Below are 20,523 nucleotides of genomic sequence, written 5' to 3'. Positions count from 1 at the left end.
ATTATTATAATAGTTAAGGTATGGAAACACCCTAAGTGTCCACTGATGGATGAATGGATAAAGAAGCCGTCAGCCCCTGCCACCCCACCCCCCACTTCCTGGCATACTACTTAGTTATAAAGAATGAACTCTTGCCATTTGCAACAACATGGATGGACCTTGAGGGTATTATGCCAAGTGAATAAGTCAGAGAAAGACAAATACTACATGATCTCACCTATAGGTAAAATCTCAAAAACAAAAACAAACAAAACCCCAGCAAGCTCATACGCATAGCAGATTGGTATGGAGATTGGTATGGTATCAGAGGCTGGGAGTGGGGGTGGGTGAAATGGGTGAACGGAGTCAAAGGGTACAGACTTCCAGTTATAAAACAAGTAAGTCATGCAGATGTAATGAACAGCATGGTGACTAGCTAATAATACTGTATTACATATTTGAAACTTGCTAAGAGAATAAATCTTAAAAGTCCTAACAAGAAAAAAATGTGCAACTATATATGGGGAGAGATGTTGGCTATATATTGTGATGATCATTTAAAAATAATATACAGATAGCCAATCATTATGTTGTATACCTGAAACTAATGCAATGTTAAGTTGTATCTTAATAAAAAATAAAAGAAATTTGTAGACCTGAATGAATTCCTCATACAACGCTGGGGAGCCCTACCACCCCCCTTCCGAGTTCTCCTGTTTGTGGCTTTGATCAAATAAATACATTCATGCTTCAAATGTCTAGTTATTGAAATATCTGTGTCAGTAAAACTCTAGAGTTCTACTTAATTTGAAAGAAAGAATCAGGGTTAATGTCTCAGTCCACCCTTCTGACTTTAGACAAAATATCCTGGTTTTGGCATCGGCCATCCAGCTCAGATTGCAATTTGTGCATTTTAATTTTGTGATTTCCTTCATATTTGATGTTGCTGCTCTGTGACTCTCCCCATCTTCTCTCTCTGAATGTGCCAGATAAATTCTCCACAGGATCATTTAACTTTTGATCCAAACAGAAAGCCAACATGATATTGCTCTGTACTTACTCAGTTGTTTTTTTTTTTTTTTTATTTTACAGGACACTGAAGGCCAAAGACACTAGAAGCTTTGCTCAGGGTCACACAGGGAGTCCTTGGGTAAGTTACATGTTTTATTTATTTTAAGGATAATAACTCTTGAAAGTCCCTTGGACCGCAAGGAGATCCAACCAGTCCATCCTAACGGAAATCAGTCCTGAATACTCATTGGAAGGACTGATGCTGAAGCTGAAGTGCCAATACTTTGGCCACCTGATGCGAAGAACTGACTCATCTGAAAAGACCCTGAAACTGGGAAAGACTGAGGGCAGGAGAAGGGGATGACAGAGGATAAGATGGTTGGATGGCTCAGTGACTCAACGGACGAGTCTGACTAAGCTTAGGGAGTTGGTGATGGACAGGGAGGCCTTGCGTGCTGCAGTCCATGGGGTCGCAAAGAGTCAGACACGACTGAGCGACTGAACTGACAGTGAAGTCTACTGGTGGAGCGCCCCGGCCTTGACCTGGTTGTCTGCGGGAGGCAGCCTTGCTTCCTGCTTCCTGGAAGCGGCTTCCTGTCCTGTGAGCAAGTCGGCTCCCAAGAGGGGCTGGAGTGTCACAGAGCACAAGGCAGTCACGGGGCAAACGCGGAGCTCCCCGGATGCTACCGGGGCAGCCGTGGGCTCCCGACAGGAGGGGACTGCACGTGGCGTGGGCATCGGGAGGGCAGGATGCGGAAGGCCGCGCTAGACCGAGCCTGCCCACCGCACCGGAGGCGGGGCTGGGGGACCCCACCGCCGTGGGTGCAGTGCAGAGCACGCGGACCCAGAAGGGAGCCAACCGCCCCGAGGCAGCCAGGGGGTGTCTGTGGAGGGGAGCCGCTTCACCGAGCCTTGGCAGAGGAGCTCCGGGGGCTCCTGGCACAACAGGAGGAGCCGGCAGACGCCCCCTCTCAGCTCCCTGGCTGTCCGCAAAGCCCCGCCCGCCGCTGGGGGGCAGCGGGATGCGAACCGGAAGCTCCCCAGGTGCTCTGAACGCGCGCCGCGGCTGATCCGGACACACTCACCTGAAGACATCAGCAGGACGGCCTGAAGGAGAGCGACCTCAGTGTCGTCCAGGTTGAAAGAGGACAGCGACATCCCCAGGTCGAAGATGGCGTCGGACACCACCCCGAGGCCCCCGTTTTTCAGCTGGCCGCGCGTCACCGCCATCTCCCCGTTCAGGGTCAGAGTCTCACTCTCCGGGTCGTAGCGCACGGCTGCACGGAGGGACATGATCTCCATGCAACAGCCTTTGAGGAGGATGATCTGGTCTTCACATGGCAGCTGGAAAGAAGCAGCCCACGTCAGCAGGAGCGAGGGCACAGACGTCTGCTAGGACCCGCCAAGGGCGCCGGGAGCAGCCCCTGCCCCGTCTGCTCGGCTGCAGACTCCCACAACCACTCCGCAGACTCCAAGCCTGGGCTTCCCAGGGGCACTCGTGGTAAAAAGTCTGCCTGCCAATGCAGGAGATATGGGTTCGATCCCTGGGTCATGAAGATCCCCCGGAGGAGGGCATGGCAACCCAGTCCGGTATTCTTGCCTGGAGAATCCCTGTGGACAGAGGAGCCCGGCGGGCTACAGTCCATGGGGTCACAGAGAGTCTGTGCTGAGTCAGACACAGCTGGAGCGACTGAGCACTCACACTGTTCATAATCTTCACCAGTTTGTTTTTGGCTGCACTGCATGGCGTGTGGGATCTTAGGTCCCTGCCCCGGGATTGAACCCACACCCCCTGCATTGCAAGTGCAACCACCCCAGAACCCAGGTCTCCCATGCTGCAGGCAGATGCCTGACTGTCTGAGCTGCCAGGGAAGCCCAGGAATCCTGGAACAGCCAGCAACTGAGACCTCCCTAAATGTACTGCCATTTTGGTCCAGTAGCTCTAAGAGCCGAGGCCACTGTTAGCTGGCAACTGCGCTGCTCTGTTTTTTGAAGCACATTTGCTCCTTGAATCTCTTAAAAGGCAGAGGACTAGAAGGTCTCTTACAGACACATGTGACCTCTGAGGCCCGGAGATGTCATAACTTTGCTCAGAGTCAACCAGTGGATCAGAGGCAGAGGTGAGCCCAGAATCTGGACCTCCTGGCTCCTAGGGTTATTATGTTCTCAGAATCTCCAGCATCAGAATTACTGCACACACTGGATCTCTTTTCCAGTGTTGTAATCTCATTTTAAACTCATCTGGGTGTCCTGTTAGGATTTGTGATAATGTGATAACATTATTGTCACCCTGCTTATTTAACTTATATGCAGAGTACATCATGCCAAATGCCGGGCTGGATGAAGCACAAGCTGGAATCACCATTGCCGGGAAAATATCAATAACCTCAGATATGCAGATGACACCACCCTCATGGCAGAAAGCAAAGAAGAACTAAAGAGCCTCTTGATGAAAGTGAAAGAAGAGAGTGAAAAAGTTGGCTTAAAACTCAACATTCAGAAAACTAAGATCATGGCATCTGGTCCCATCACTTCATGGCAAATAGATGGGGAAACAATGGAAACAGTGACAGACTTTATATTTTTGGGCTCCAAAATCACTGCAGATGGTGACTGCAGTCATGAAATTAAAAGACACTTGCTCCTTGAAGAAAAGCTATGAGCAACCTAGACATTATATTTAAAAGCAGAGACATTACTTTGTTGACAAAGGTCCATATAGTCAAAGCTATGTTTTTTCCAGTAGTCATGTATGGATGTGAGTTGAACCATAAAGAAAGCTGAGTGCCAGAGAATTGATGCTTTTGAACTGTGGTGCTGAAGGAGACTCTCAGAGTCCCTTGGGCTGCAAGGAGATCAAAACAGTCTATCTTAAAGGAAATCAGTCCTGAATATTCATTGGAAGGACTGATGCTGAAGCTGAAACTCCAATACTTTGGCCAGCTGATGTGAAGAACTGAGTCATTGTAAAAGACCCTGATGCTGGGAAAGATTGAAGGCAGGAGGAGAAAGGGATGGCAGAGGAAGATATGGTTGGATGGCATCACCAACTTGATGGACATGAGTTTGAGCAAGCTCCAGCAGTTGATGATGGACAGGGAAGCCTGGTGTATTGCAGTCCATGGGGTCACAAATAGTTGGACACGACTGAGCAACTGAACTGAACTGAACTGATAACATTAATAATAAACTTAAAAAAAACTAGAGTTTGATTTTCTGGAGGGGGAGAATGTTAAATTCCATTATCAAAGTAGTTTGAAACACTATTAGTTAATGGGTGTTTTTGATGAATTGGGCTAAGATTGACATGCATCGCTTTGTTTAACATTTGCAACAATGCAGTGAGGTAAATATTCTAATTCCAATTTTATTGACAGGTGTGGAAATCACGACTCTGAGAGATTGAGAGACTTGCTAGGGGGTCCCTGAGTGTGGGTGAAGAGAGAGTTGGAAGCCAGCTCTGTCAGAATCCAAGGTCAAGGGAAAAGGAGAGCTCACTCTCTGAAGGGATTTGGGTGTAAGTTTCTGTAAACAATGAATATGAAATGACACATAATTTCTATCTTTTCATTAAAGCAGGTTCTGATTCTTTTTTGAGAAATGATCTTGGCAACACAACTACTTCAATTCAGGGGACTATATATGACAAAGCAGTACTACGGAATTACCTTTAAAATACAGAGTATTTCATATATATATATATTTGTTTTTTACTAACTCAGCCTACCTGCCTTACTGTTAAATTTCAAATTGCTCTGCTTTTTCTCTAGAGTAAAAGGCACTTTGTGTTTGGTTCTGGAATCCATTCATGTGAATTCTCCCCTCTACTCATTAAGCAAAACGGCTGTGATTTGCTTTTATTTAGTTTCTGATTTGTGCTCCTCAATTACATCTTGGATTCCTGGCCTCAGGGCCTGGTAGGGAACAGGAGATGGGAACTTGGCTAGCGCCTCCACAGTCAAGCGGACAGCTGGCTGGAGTGGGCGAACGCCAGCTTCACTGCCGAGGGCAGAGGTCCTGTCTGCAGCCCCATCACCGACACCAAGGGCTTGATAAACACGCATCACTGGCCTCGCCTCTGAGGGTCTGCATGTGCCCAAGTTCCCAGGTGATGCCCACGCACCTGGTTCAGGGACCCACTCGAGAACCGTGGACACAGAGTAGCAAAGAGAAATGACTAGTCTGATAAAACCATTGATTTTAGTTGTTTTTAGCTGTCACAGAGTACATAGACTTGGGCAGGCCCCATCTTTATAGCCAAGTCTGATGATAGATGAAGTAGAAGTTTTCTTTTGAAAACTTCCTATTGGTGAGTTCACACGTAAATAAAAGCAGAATAAAGATTTGTCAGGGATCTCCAGTAGTTTTAAAGCTAGGCCAGATGCCTGTTCTTTAAAGAGGGGTTTAGGCTGAGGTTTGTTTCCCCGTGTGGGCAAACAGTTTCTAAGTCACCTAAGAGCCCTCCACTGTGGGGAGGCCCCCCCGGGGGGGGGGCGCCCACAGACCTGCCTGCCCCCCGCGGGCGCGGTGCTCCATCGGCTGGCGGGAGTGCCCGGGTCTTGCGCTCAAGAACCGGTTCTGATGCGTGCTCTTGGCAGCTCTGCCATCAGCCATTTCAGAGCTTTCGAAGCCCTTGGTTGGTGGGCTGGCACAGGTCTCAGCAGGAAGTTACCCTGAGTGCGATTTGAACAGCAGGTGGATCAAACTGCCCCTGGCAGAAGCTTCTGGTTCTGGAGACCACCTGGGATCCGGAGCCCACTCCAGAGGTAGCTCACGGCCTGCGCCGTTCACTGCTCTCTTTGGGGTTCCAAAGAGTGTCAAAAGGGACTTCACCGGTGGCTCAGTGGTTAAGACTCTGCACTTCCAATACAGAGGGCGTGGGTTTGATCCCTGGTGGGGAACTAAGATCCCACATGCCACACGGCGCCACCAAAAGATTTTTTAAAAAAGATAGTGTCAAAGGGTAAAGGTCCCCAGGAGGCCACAAGCACCACAGCATCGCTGCTGTCAAAATAGCCTCTGCCCACTTACTTTCAATTCAGAGACTACAAAGTAGCAAGGCTGAAAGAGAGACGGAATCACGACTTTGAAGCAGGCTTAACCTCCGAGGTAAGCTTGAAGGGAGAAGCTTGCCACCCCCGGGCCTGGGAAGGTCCGGCTGGCTCTCACCCTTGCCAAGGACACAGCGCACGCGGTCTTTGCTGCTGGTGGTGGCCATGGCTTCTTTTCTCTCATTCACTACACAGCGCTCAGTGGCTGGTGGCCTTAAGCTTCACATTTTCTAGAAAACTTTTTTGGTGGGTATTCCAAGGGGAACATAGGACTGATAGGCTAGCTCGCTTCATAGGAGTAGCCAACTCCAGTTTTTCCTCAGACACCAAGGACGGAGAAAAGAGGACACAGCTCAGAAACAGAGAACTAAAAGAGGTTTGGGAAAACAGATTCAACCCAGCGCCCAAAACAAGAGCTGACACCTTGAGTGAGAGGAAACGCGTCCTTGGCACAGAGGGGACTGGAGACGCACTTTCTAGAGGGCAATTAGGCAACGCATAGAAAGTCCTCAAAGGAGCAGCCTAGGTCCTTAAATTCCACTTCTTGGATTTGCCCCAGGAAACAGGCAGTTTTGTGAACAGGGCATAGGTACCAGAATGCTCATTGCAGAATATTTATTATTGAAAAATCAGATATGCACTAAAGATCCTGTAAAAGCAGATAACCTAAATCATGGGAGATCTGTTCTTTAGAGTGGGCCTTCCCAGGTGGCTCAGTGGTAAAGAACCCACCTGCCAATGCAGGAGATGCAAGACACGTGGGTTTAATCCCTGGGTTGGGAAGATCCCCTGGAGGAGGAGATGGCAACCCACTGCAGTGTTCTTGCTTGGAGAATCCCAGGCGGGATCTTACTCCCTGCCCAGGGCCCAAACCTATGCCCCCTGCAGGGGACATGCCGAGTCTCACCACTGGACTGCCAGGGACGGCCCCCCCGCCGCCGACCACCATCTCCCTCATTCTTGAGGATGAAGAAAATAGCACAAACCGACCTGCTGGGATACAAAGCGGAAATAATATAGACAGAGACGCGGGGAACGGCGGCCCCATGCCAAATGGGGAGACTCCATCTCTTTGATCTTAATTTTCCCCATCTATAAAGTGGGCTTAACAAAAGCTATGCTGCCAATCTGTTAGAGGGACTGGATTTCATGAGGCAGACTTCAGCATGGCGACCAGGACATCACAATGCCGGCCGAGGGGAGGTGAGACTGTCGTGTCTCCTGGGCCTGGAGGCGGGCAGTGGAGAGGCCCCTCCTCAGCCTCACGGGGATGAGCTGACGGATGATGACGACAGAGGAGGTGGGGAAACACGCGGGACAGTGCCTGTCATTTTGTGCTGCCGCGGCTTTCATGTGACTTTTCTTAAGTCCCAACCAATCAGTATTAAATTACACGTAACACTCAGGAGCTCAATGGGACTGATCATGCATACGAACAAAGAAGGAAAGCAATCTCCTCACCTCACAAAACATAGGCAACTTTTTGGCAAAATCCACCACTCTGGTAATTGCTGGTGTGATGATTTTTGTAAAATGGCTGAAGGCTTCCAAGTCGACCTTTCCACCTTCCGGGGCGTTTACTATCGGTGCCTGTCCGATGTCTTCGGGCTGAGGAGGAGAGACAAGGAGGATTTAAGTGAAGACACCGAACGGGTCACGGATCACGGTTCTCGCATGGCAGGAAATTGCTCCTGAACTGACATATACTGTACGATTTCCACGTCGTTCAGTGAGAGACCATACAGTTTCCAAGACCTTGAATTCTCTGAGCAAAGATATATGTTCCTGGCTATCGCTTTCAAAGGCCCCCAGTGATCACGGTCACAGGGTGGTTGCTGTGGGAAGACACAGTGAGAGAAAGACGGAGGGAGGAGAAACAAGAGTCCGGCTCTGTTTCTGAGTGCGCGAAGGGGACCTGTGTCCGCGGCTTGGGTGCCCTTTTCGGAGCAGGGCACACCCTGTGCGTGTCCTCCTGTGGGCGGTGGGCACGGCCTGGGCAGGGAGGGGGAGCCCCGCACACAGGACCCGGGGATTCGCTCGGGTCCCAGTCTGCCCTCCAGAGGCCAGCCGGAGGGGCCTCGGTGGGCGGGGGACGCTGTCTGTCAGGGGTCGCTCCGGGGCCTGGGCCTGGCAGAGTGCAGAATCCACTAGCAGTCTTCTCTGCGCTCGTTTGCAACCACCCATTGCCTTGCTGCTCAAAGGGGAGGGGGTGGTCAGCAGCGAGGCCGTCACCTGGGACCTGCTGGAAATGCAGACTGCCCGGCCCCCCCTTGCTGCAGAAGCATCGGGTGAGCGGTGCCAGTCCCAGGCCCGGTGCCAACGCCAGGCCGTGCGTGGCCTGGGCCCTCTAGCTCCTCAGCCTGGACCGCGACAGGCTCTCCCTGTATCTCCTGTGGTCACCGGTGCTCCCCGTCAGCAACAGTCCTCCCTGCTGCCCTTGCGATGGTAATGACCGCCTTGGGTGGTCCTCACCCAACCCCTGGCGGACAGGCGAGCGAAGGAGTGCCCAGGGAGGTTAAGGACGGTCCCGAGGCCAGGACTGGTCCCTGCTCTTCCAGGAGGCTGTGCCTGGGGTCAGAGGGGCCGACACTGCCTGACGGCGGCGCCCTCAGCCCGGAGTCACAGTGGACTATGTTTTGGGGCAACTGTCGTTATAGCAAGCCCGCGGAAGCTGCTGGCTCTCCGGACACAGACAGAATTGATGAGATAATCACAGGTAAGGCTTTTCTCTCTCCCCCGTCTCTGTCTCTCTCATAGACTGAGTTAAGGGAAAAGGACTTCCCTAATGGCAGAAAGTGAAGAGGGACTAAGAGTCTTTTGATGAGGGTGAAAAAGGAGAGTGAAAAAGCTGGCTTAAAACTCAACATTCAGAAGACGAGGATCATGGCATCCGGTCCTGTCACTTTATGGCAAAGAGATGGGGAAAAAATGGAAAGAGTTACAGACTTTATTTTCTTGGGCTCCAAAATCACTGTGGATGGTGACTGCAACCATGAAATTAAAAGATACTTGCTCCTTGGAAGAAAAGCTACGACAAAACTAGATTGTGTATTAAAAATCAGAGACATCACTTTGCTGACAAAGGTCCATATGGTCAAAGCTGTGGTGTTTCCAGTAGTCATGTATGGATGTGAAAGTTGGACCATAAAGAAGGTTCAGTGCTTTAGAATTGATGTTTTTGAATTGTGGTGCTAGAGGAGGCTCTTCAGAGTCCCCTGGATGGCAAGGAGCTCAAACCAGTCCATCCTAAAGGAAATCAGTCCTGAATACTCATTGGAAGGACTGATGCTGAAGCTGAAACTCCAATACTTTGGCCACCTGATGCGAAGAGCTGACTCACTGGAAAAGACCCTGATGCTGGGAAAGATTGAAGGCAGGAGGAGAAGGGGACAACAGAGGATGAGATGGCTGGATGGCATCACCGACTCAATGGATATGAGTTTGAGTAAACTCTGGGAGAGAGTGAAGGACAGGGAAGCCTGGCGTGCTGCAGTCCATGGGGTTGCAAAGAGTTGGACACGACTGAGTGACTGAACAACAAGGGAAAAGGTACATCAGAAAGTCTGGGGGTAATTCTTCTAAAGCACAAGGCAGTCTGGCATCCTTCAGATCTCCTTGCTGGTCTCTCTAATCCCTGCCACTCCAAAATGTGGCCCGGCTCACCTGCGTGTCTACTTTATAACTCTCTCATGAAGATCAACTAATAAAAGGAACATGGTCACACAGTAAAAACGTAGAGAGTTGTATACACACACACACACACAAGGTGATCTTTTTAAGAAATAAAAGTATTATTTTAATAACATAGTTTTGGCCTGGTTGACTCCAAACATCTTCTCACTGAACATTGATAGATCTAATTTAATTGTATTGAATTGTCTTCAGTGTCTTTTGAAATGTCAGTGGCTAAATACTAATGTTAATAATTTCCATTTAATCTGTGAATCTATGGGGTATTTGAACTACCATTTGTGATAGCTCTAGAGGTTTGAAAAATAGGAGGGAAATTGTATAAGGAAATATAATTTTAACTAAAATTAAATGCCTAAGTGTAACAACCTCATGAGCTTTTCTGTTAACAAATAGTGGAGTAGAAAAAAATTTTATCTTTAAGCTTTTGGATATTTAATGGAAAACACAATTGCTAGAAGTAAAACCATATACAAAGTAAAAGCCTTCTATTATATCATTAAACTTTATATCCAAAATAGATCTTGGATACTAGAAAAAAGAATATATGAATTGACCTGAGTTAAAGCATCACATATAAGAAATTAAAGTTGACAATGCAACCTTGTTTGTGACTTCCCTGAAGATTTTTTACCCATAAGGACAACATATTATTTGCTAAAATATTTGGAAGATGTTAAAAATAGAATACAAATAGTTGGCACACTTGAATCTACTGGGGATCTTCTTCCGGCAAGTAGCCTGTAGTCCACGCAGTGAACACATTTGCTCACATACACGTGTGTGCTTTTTCACATGAGATCAAACTCAGAGGCTGAGGATAGGTCCCTGGCATGCAGACTCAGCAGTGGAGACTCGGGGAGCAGGCCTTTTGCGTCTGTGGATCAAAGTGCCTGAGCTGTTTCACGGGGGGTGGGCAGGGGCCCTAACGGACCCCTGGAGCCAGCCCCATCCACCTCTTCCCAGTTCTTCCCCAATTTGCCTTGTGCTTTTCCACTCCAGTATTCTTGGGCTTCCCTGGAGGCTCAGACAGTAAAGAATCCGCCTGCAATGTGGGAGACCTGGGTTTGATCCCTGGGTTGGGAAGATCCCCTGGAGAAGGGAAAGGCAACCCACTCCAACATTCTGGCCTGGAGAATTCCGTAGACTGGATAGTCCATGGGGTCACAAAGAGTTGGACACGACTGAGCGACTTTCACTTTACTCTGCTTTTCCTTACGGGGCTGCCTCCTTACCGTCCCGAGACTTTTGCTTTTTCTTTAAAGTCTTCACTTCAGTCTCACCTCTGCCAATTCCAACTCGCACTTCTCTCTGAAGCCTTCCCAGATGGCCTCGGTGGGAGACGGTGTCCACTTCATTTGAATACACAAGGTGGCCCAGGTAAGCACTCATCAGGCGTCGAGGCATTGTTACTTTTATTGTAGTTACGAAAAGTGAAAGCATTAGCCTGTCAGTCGTGTCTGACTCTGCAGCCCCATGGACTGTAGCCCGTCAGGCTCCTCGGTCCACGGAATTCCAGGCAAGAATACTGGAGTGGGTTGCCATGCCCTTCTCCGGGGAACTGTAGTTTCACAGGTACACACCTAAGACAAGAACTTCTCAAGACGGGGGAATGTGCCTTGAGGGTCTTCGTCTCCTGTGTAGAAGGCACTGGGCCAAGCGGTGAGGACTGGCGGAGGGAGTCCATGGATGGGTGTTCACACGTCCTCAGCCACTATTTATTGTGCGGCTACTACGGGCTCAGGCTTTGTTCCACACTGAGGCTACAGAAACAGTATGTCCTCAAAGAACGTGCATACGGCGACGGGTGACGGACAGTAAGTGAAATGAATGCTCTCAAGAAAGAATGCTGATTTGTGATAAGACTGGAGGTGACCTAATAATACATGCGGCTTGGGAGGTCAGGTGACCAGCCAGGCCCCTTTGAGATGTCATGTGTGAGCTTTATCTTGAAGAACGGCAAGAAGGCAGGCTTCCACAGACGCAGAGGACACTGAAGGCGGAGGGCAAACCCACTGCACAGCCCCAAGGTCAGAGAGGAGGCCCATGCGGTAGGCCCAGACATGGCATGTGATACAGGATGGGAGGCAGGCCCTCAGAGGCCATGGAGAAGAGATGGGCGAACTTTAAACGGAGTGGAGCACCACTGAAGAGATTTAAACAGGAGAGCAGCCAGGACGAGATTGACGGTTACTACACGGGGAAGGGATGCAGGAGCCAAAGGAAGAGATGGGAAAACCACAGCGGTGGTTTGGGCAAGAGGGGAAGTGGGCTGGACCACAGGGGTGGCAGCGGAGATGGAGAAAGGGCAGAGATGGAGGCCTCTCTAGGGAGCCAAGGGCAGGGGCTCTTGGCTGAGGGACTGGAGGAGGCGAAGGCCGATGAGGAGCCCAGCAGCTCTCCTCTGGGCAGTGGGGGGGGAGGGTGCATAGAAGGAGAAATTCAGGGGTGTGTGCAGACGTGGGCTTTGACCCCAGCTCAGCACTAGAGGAGGCTGGTATGACACAAACTGAGACGGACCGAGGTTTTCTGCTTTGGCATCGGAATCGTTCAAGGGAGTAGGAAATACTCTGGCTGACCTCTTTGCAAGTGGCTGTCTTGAAGCTGAGGAATTCTTGGCTTGGGTCTCCGGCACAAGCAGAGGGGATGGGCAGACGGGACCCTTCTATCCCTCTGAGTGATCACAGGGTGTCTCCCCTCACCTTTGTGGTGGGGTTGTTGTTCAGTCGCTCACTCACGTCCTTTGCGACCCCATGGGCTGCAGCTCGCCAGGCCTCCCTGTCCATCACCAACTCCCGGAGCTTGCTCAAACTCATGTCCACTGAGTCTGTGATGCCATCCAGCCATCTCATCCTCTGCTGCCCCCTTCTCCTTTTGCCTTCAATCTTTCCCAGCATCAGGGTCTTTTGTAGTGGGGGGAAGGGAACAAATGGCGATTGAAGGTCTCTGGGCCTTGGGACATTACTACCCAACGGCTCCCTTCTCCTGGGATGAGCAGGGGACAGGACGGTGAGAGTGGTGGTGCATGGATGATGCGCTGGGTAACCCCGTAGGGGGTTGTTAATGACACGCCAAGATCTCATGACGATTACTTTTATATCACTGATAACAGCACCAAAGCAGCCGAGCCTCAGACAGGAAGTAACTTACCCAAAGTCAGAGCAAGCAGTAAACTCGGGCTGCCCGGCTCCAGTCTCTACACACAAGCACTCGGCAGCGCTGCCTTCTTCCGATGTAATTGTGATCATTTTGAGTGACAGCGGCCTTCCTGGCTTGCTGCATTTGTCTTGTGACCTGTCTACTCAGACCACACATGGCCAAACCCCCCATCCTGCCTCATCTTTTCTGAGACGATTCCCATCGAGAATGTGACGTCAGACAGTAGCTCTGCCAGGGAAAAAGCGGGGCAGGCCTGCCCTGGTTCTGATGGTCACATTTTATACTGGGTGGAAAATCCACCCAAAGCCATACCTTCGCATGTGAACTAAGGGAGCAGAGAAACAATGAGAGAGGCTGGGGCCTGGGATGCTTGGCTGCCGTGGTTGCACCTGGACACACCTTTTCTCCAGCAACAAAATAAAAAAGAAACCATCAGGGACTAAAACTAACTGTGTGCATGCATAGTTGGGGCAAATTCTGGACAACAAGATACACAAAGACCAAAAAACCACTTCTGAAGAGCCAGGAGCAAAAGCAGGATACTACGCATGCCCCCTGCACTCACCACCACCAAAGGGGCGGGCAGACAACCTAAGACACCCTGCAGTCTGACCCTTGGACTCACCCCTCCTCTCACCCCGTATAAGAAACCAGCTTGCCCCACTCCCCTCGGGTAGTGAGCAAGCAGGAGAAACCATCCCACTGCAGCTGCAGGAGCCCAGATAAAGCCTCACCAGAGTTGCTTGTCTGGCCCCTGATCAATTTCTATTGATTGAGGAAGACCAGAAACCCTGGTAGAAGTAACACAGTGTTCAGCAGACAGTACCGTTCCTGGCAGGGGTTTACTTTGAGCCAGTGTCTCCCATGCCGGGCAGGTACAGATGTGAGTGCCTTGGTGGAAACCTTGCTTCCCCTTGTCTGGCACAAGCTTCTTGTCTGTGTCTCAGTCCACATCTACTTGTCATCATTACTGCCATCACACAGGGACTGGCGCTTCTGTACCTCCAGAGATTTGAGGGGATTGGAGTATGACTTAAATGCTTTTGGAAACAGTTGTAAAGAGTGGTTTTAAAATCACTGAAAATCTTCAAGGCTTTTGCAAAAGTTCCTTTACTTGCCAAAGACACAGACACACTGATTTGAACCCCAGGTCAAACCACCAATCTCTGTTTATGACTTGAGTCCTGGTCTTAAGGTTAAAAAATGATGAAGAAACTCCTTTCGGGCAGTAAGTTACTTACCCATTCCCGATAAATGGATACTTCTAGCTTTCATGACAACATATAATTTATATGCTCCACTATTATTAACAATAATAGGCCTCCTCAAATATTTTTCCAGACAAGATGGGCCATCATCACATAAAAATAAATGAAATAATATATGTAGTGGTGTTGTACGCAAAAAAAAAGTGGTATTGGCCACACAGGAGATCCAAGTCCTCACATATAGAAGCCAGTTCTGTACATGGATTCTTATGAAGCAAAGCTGTCTTTAATGAAGGATTTTTAATGACTTTGCAGGAATAATGCACTACCCCCAAGAGTCACTTTTAATCCTGAGCATAAATACTCAGTCACAACCACCCAGCTGCAGGGAGCATGTGCAAGTGTGTCCAGTGGCTGAGACACCAGGCTTAGCTGTGCTGTCTCTGAGGGTGGATCCATGGAACTCGATGGTGCATTTCACAGATATTTATTGGGCTCAGTTCTGGTTATCTACTGCTGCATAACAGACTCTCCCCAGACTTGAAACAACACTTTCTCATTTAAAACAATACATTTTCACTGTCTCTCAGAGTTCTGGGTGGTTCTGCAGGGGTCCCTCATGAAACAGCAGCAGAGACTGGTGTCATCAGCAGGTGACTCTAGTCACACCGCTGGTGCCTGGCCGGGTTGGCAGTCTCTCCACATGGCTGCCTGGGCTTCCTCCCAGCATGGCGGTCTCAAGGTAGCGGGACTCTTACTCTTTTAGTTTGTCATGGCAGTTGGCTTCCCTCAGAGAGACCACATGGCAATCCTCTCCAAAATAACCAACTGGAAACTGCAAGCCTTCTTACGACCCAGCCTTAAGAGTCACTCTGCCCAAATCCATCGCTTCAAGGAATCACAGCCCAGCCCAGATTCAAGTGGAGAGGGAACTAGATTCTACCACTCCATGGTGAAGAAAGGGAGGAAAGAATTGATTGGCAGTCACCTTAGAGAGAAGCTACCATAAGCTTCAACCACACATGTGACAGATAGTGAAGGTGACAAAACTGAATGGAATTCTGTCCTTCCCCCAAGGAGATCCGGGGCGGCCGGGGGGCAGAAGGGAACTGGCTGACAGAAACAACGATCACTGTCGAGACAGACGGGATGACGGAGGCTTTCTGTCTCCCCCGGCATCCCTCTAGGAAAAAACATCCTGGAGAGAGTTCTTTGCTTTTGGACCAACAGGGACAGTTCCTTGAATGTATCAAGGATCTAAAAAATATATATTTCATGTCAGCTCCATGACGGGTGGGGAGACAGGTGGGTAAAGCAGTGGCTCTGTAAACATCAACTTCCTGAACAAAACCTTGTGCCTGGGTAACCTTACAGCCCTGAAGAAATTCTACTGGCAGATCATCCTGTGCAATGCCTTCCCCAGTTCTTTCTCTAGATGATCAAGAGAAGCATTAGGAGGCTCTGAGTTAAAGGTACAGACATGGCTGTTTTAATAACTAAAAATCATGCTATCTTGGCTGAAGACTTGGGCCAAAAGACCCAAGTTGGCTGTTTGGCCACTTTATGCTAGTGTGATCCTCAGGTGGGGCACTGGAAAGGCCTGGGGCTTGGTTTGCATACCTGTAAAACAAGGATGGTGATTCCAGCCAACCTAACCCAAAGTGTTGTGAACTCCAAGGAAGTAATGGATAGGAAGGACTTTCACAATGGCTAGTTTTCGTTCGTTTGTTTTTTGACATGGACCATTTTTAAAGTCTTTATTGAATTTGTTACAATTTTCCTTCCAGTTTATGTTTCGATGTTCTGGCCACAAGGTATGTGGGATCCCAGCTCCCTGACCAGGGACTGAACTGCACCCCCTGCATTGAAAGCCCAAGTGCTAACCCCTGGACCACCATAAAACGGTTAGTTTTATAAAAATGTCAAACATGGATATTCCAAGGGTCTGGCAAGGCCTGGTTTCCTTACACTCCCCTCCCCCATCCCGACTCCATTTCCCATCGTCCCCCTGGACCTGACAGCATTTATTTTAAACTCAACATTTTGACTTCCATTGATGTAAAAATACATTCGATATATGGGTCACATCTTTCTAGCGGTGATTCTAAACGGGATTTTGGAGTGAGTTTAGGGGATGAAGTATGCATACAAATGGGCATCTGAGGGAAGACCTGAGAGAAAAAAAGGAGAGCTGGCAGGTAAAGAATTTTGCTAATCTGCTGACCCAGGGCTGGCGTACCTCGCAGTAGAAGCAAAGAGCTAACTGCCTTAGAACTCAGTAACTCAGACGTTGGCTCTGCGCTCCCAGCAGTAACAGGCGGGAGGACACCAGCATTCCGGGTTCTGCGCACCCAGCACTCAGAGGCGAAGCGGAAGCGGAAGTGGAAGGGACGGGGTCTTACCAGGAACTTCCGCTTCTGCTTCCAGTGGCTGCCCTGGGCGTTGGTGGCCACGTGGGCCTCGGTGACGGTCTTGATGAGCTCCCATTCCTGGTCAGTGGGCTCTGGCTTGTGCCCCATGGATTTCTGCAGCTCCTCCCTCCGCCTCTTCTCCCGGTTCTCTTCGATGAGCTTCCTCTTGGCCAGACGCTTGCTGTCGTCCAGGACCACTGCGGGGGGAGAGGGACACAGAGCAGACACTCTCCAGACAGCTGGCAGACCCGCAGGGGCTCGCGCGGCTCAGAAGAGGTCACCTCGAGTCCTTTCTCCTTCGGCGGCAGACTGCCACCGGCTAGCCATTGTCCACCATAAGCCCCGGCACTGACTTCCCAAAGCCTAGCCAGCTTTCCAAAACGAAGTGGGGTGGGGGAGACACACTTGGACACTGGGCATCTTAGCTCCACAGGGGTGACCCTAAATAAGAATGAAGCAGAGACAGGTGAAGCCCATCGCACCTAGAGGGTCATAAGTGGCTCTGTCTAGCCAGTCATCTGAATTCACTCTTGAGGTGTCTGTTCCTCCCCTCAGCCCTAACCTCCCCAAACGGCTGAAGTAAGGACTTCAGGTTAAAGAAAATCTGGAGCAGTGAACAGAGGCTGATATCCCTTTCTCAGAGGGAAAAGAAGTCTTCCTTTTCATTTGTTTCCTCAAGGCTGATTGGAGTGGCCAGGAGCTTAGCTAGGCCAAGCTCAGCCCTCATAGATACTTTCTTTGCATTGCTCTATACCTGGTCAACCCTCAAAGTGATTAAAGAGCCCAGGCTTTGGAATCTAGAAAGACTGGGGCTTGAATCCTGAGACTACCACATTCTAGCTGTGTGACCTCTGGCAGCTTGCTGAGGCTCTCTGAGCTTTCGTTTCTTCCAGTATAAAATGGGATCAATAAGATCTACTTTGCAGGGTATCAGTATGATGATGCAGGGCACGTGCTCAGTAAACAGAGCCGTGAATTGTATCATTTATCGGTGGTCCCCAACCTTTCTGGCACCAGGGACTTATTTTGTGGGAGACACTGTCTTTTTCCCATGGATTGCAGGTTGGGGGTGATTTGGGGATGATTCACACCCATTGCATTTATTGTGCATGTCATTTCTAATCTAACACCACTGCTGACCTGATAGGCTCAAGGGCCAGAGGTTGAGGACCCCTGATACGCAAAAGGGAAATCAGAAGTGCAGGTAAGAGCAACCTATACTTCTGTGGTTAATTTCCAAAAGGAAACCATTCACCAGACTCTTAGTAGCTCTCAGTGGCACGGAAAGACTCAGGGTTCATACTACAGAGTCATAGCGTTTTACCACTGCTGGACCTCAACTCAGATCTAGTCCAACTCCCTCTTTCACAGAGAAGGAAGAAGGCGATCATGACTTCCCAAAAGTCACAGAACAAGTTCATGGCGGGGCCATAGTAAGACCCAGGACCTGCGACTGCAATCCTAGAACATCATTGTCCTAGGGCCATTTCCTGAGGAAGGTGTGACCTGCTAGGAAAAGAAAAATTAAAACAAAACAAAAAAAAGCAGGCATAGCCAAGGAAGAGAACCAAAAGTATCTGGTGAATCCATAAACAGAGAATGAGACCCAGATCATGGGAGACGTGGTTGGATCTTTAAAGTGAGGGGGCACTGAGAAATGTGGGCAAGCTGGGTGAGCCCTGTGAAGTCAGCATGGTTCACCCATTAAAAGGAGGCAAGGAGACGGCTGTGCTCATAACCCCACTCCCCAAATGCTTCTTTGGTGTCAGAGATCATGGCAAATTGGACATGCATTATTCTAATTGAATCCTAAGATCAGTGATAATTTCACACAAGGGAAACCTGAAATTAAGTCCAGTGGGCACACAGTTAGTAAGTGGCAGACCTGGGAATCCAGCAGTTTTTCTGATTATAAAACCTGAGCTCTTATAATGAATGACTCACATGCAAGCAAGCTGCACTCAAAATGAATTTCCACCAAGTGTGGATTAACACTGAGTTTTTAAAGCTCATCAACTTTTGCATCTTTAACTTTCAGTAAAACATTGCAATGGACATTCAGCAGGTCCCTCCTCTCCACAGGACCTTAGCAGACATTTTGTTGGCAACCGGTAAAAGCCTTTCAGAGACAAAGAACTCAGCCAGAGGTGAGGATTAACCCATGGCTTCCAGCCTCACGCCCTGACACAACACTCCTCCTTTTTTTTCTATATAGAAGATTCCCCTCCTGTCTTCTTTAATGGGCAAACCAAGGATGTTTCAGAGATTTCTGTTGTTGTTCTTAGAGGACTCTATTTATCACATAAATGCAGCTGTGACTATTTCCTCTTCACGAGGTCCTCACTGCATTCTTTTTTCTTTCCTCTTTTCTTTAAAAGTTGAAATCCTTCACCGATGTGCAAAAAATTTGTGCCAGAAGAAACTAGTAACCCAGATACCTAGCAAAAGGGAGGGCACACGTTCTGAATGGCATGATTCTTATTTCATGATTAGATTAATTAAAGTGACTGGTGTAAATCCCTTGCACAGTGTGGGGAGGAGACCCCGACGGCTAATCTCACTGCCATATGCTGTGGCACTTTGAAAACTGGGGAGGATGACTTCAGCTTGGAATGTTTTTATGGGCTAAAAATATAACAACAACAACAACGAACCAACTGCGGGATGAGTCATGAGATAGGACTCAGGTTCACATTCTTCAGAAATTTCTGAACACGATGTTTTCTGCCAGTGCCCCGACTCCAAAAATGCCCACAAAATAAACTCCTGTCTCTGCTTTTGAAAAAAATGGAGAGAATTAGTCCATGCGGTTCTAACCACATGAATGCTGTGTGGAAAATTACACCTCATCAAGGGGGGGGGACAAGACCGCTCGTCTGTAACCTCTGTGCAAACGGAGTGTGGCTGCCCGCCCTGCACGCGTGACAGGGACAGGTTAACCTCTGTCCCTCAGCCGTCATCCGGATGCCTCTGGGGTCAGGAGCTGATGGGGAAGGTAGGATGGAAACCGACCAGCCATGGATGGGAGTGAGGGTCCCTGAAAGGGCTGGGTGCTTGCCCGCTGTCCACAAGCATTCCTGCTTTCTTTCCTGCCTGGTTGTTGTCCTTGAGCCACCCTTTTCCCCAGTCAACACTCCCTGAATATGAAGCAAAGGAAGCAAATTGTTACTTACAATCTGTTGCCATGCCAACGTAGATGCATTTTTTAAAGCGACATTCCTGGCACTGATTTCTTGTAACTTTGTCTATGACACACTTTCCTTCATATTTACAGGAATAGGATGGATGGAGATTTTTCTGAATGGTTCTTCTAAAGAAACCCTACATGAAAAAGAAAGACCCAAGACAGCCATTTCAGATTGTCTAGAAATAAAGGACCTCCAGCATTTTGCATCTTCCTAACCATGTGGCTGGTTTTGGACCTCACCTGTGTCAGTACAGGGCAGCTGACCCACAGTGAATCTAAGGAGTTCTCAGTCTGAGGAGAGGGAGAGGTCAGAAGCTGTGGAGTCGTCATCCTTTTGGCATTTACTCAAAGCTAACGGGAAAATTGGTGTTCACGCTTATGTTTTCCAAACAATGAGTCATATAAATAAGTTATATGATTTCATTTCATAGAATGCCACAGTGTGAAAGTCTCTCAATCATGTCTGTCTTCTTTGCCACCACAGGGGCTGTAGCCCACCAGGCTCCTCTGTCCATGGGGATTCTCCAGGCAAGAATACTGGAGTGGGCTGCCATGTCTTCCTGCAGGGAATCTTCCCAACCTGGGGACTAAATTTGGGTTTCCTACCTTGCTGGCAGATTCTTTACTGTCTGAGCCAAGCTTTGAAGAGGTTTGCTCTTTATACAGGAGAATAAAAGGGCTAGATACTTGTGATGCTCTGTTAATTAGTAATGTAATCATTTAGTATTTAAATGCATGCATTAACTGCCTTTAGAGATTTAGTTTAATTCTGGTTTTCGACGCTTGAGATGGCTGTGACAAGCTCAGATAGCCCTTAAAACAACAGT

At 48.9% G+C, this 20,523-nt stretch overlaps 1 protein-coding gene and 1 long non-coding RNA gene across 11 annotated transcripts in view; one reads left to right on the top strand and one right to left on the bottom strand.

The window, feature by feature from the left end:
- The window catches only part of THRB (thyroid hormone receptor beta), a 415,008-nt gene that overhangs the window by 6,588 nt on the left and 387,897 nt on the right, over positions 1 to 20,523 (bottom strand). For all 10 annotated transcript variants that reach the window (XM_070459836.1, XM_070459832.1, XM_070459834.1 and 7 more), the window contains 4 exons: positions 19,683 to 19,830; positions 16,501 to 16,706; positions 7,503 to 7,649; positions 2,076 to 2,334 (listed from right to left, as the gene is read on the bottom strand). In XM_070459836.1, coding sequence (XP_070315937.1) covers positions 2,076 to 2,334; positions 7,503 to 7,649; positions 16,501 to 16,706; positions 19,683 to 19,830 — 760 coding nt within the window. The remainder of the gene's footprint in view (positions 1 to 2,075; positions 2,335 to 7,502; positions 7,650 to 16,500; positions 16,707 to 19,682; positions 19,831 to 20,523) is intronic.
- Positions 1,071 to 19,689, top strand: LOC139032566 (uncharacterized). Its single transcript, XR_011485094.1, has 3 exons — positions 1,071 to 1,129; positions 15,886 to 16,002; positions 18,548 to 19,689. It is a non-coding gene; the product is annotated as an uncharacterized lncRNA (long non-coding RNA).

The sequence above is a fragment of the Odocoileus virginianus genome, chromosome 32 (assembly GCF_023699985.2).
Source record: "Odocoileus virginianus isolate 20LAN1187 ecotype Illinois chromosome 32, Ovbor_1.2, whole genome shotgun sequence".
NCBI lineage: Eukaryota > Metazoa > Chordata > Mammalia > Artiodactyla > Cervidae > Odocoileus > Odocoileus virginianus.
This window is presented reverse-complemented; position numbering and strand designations above follow the sequence as displayed.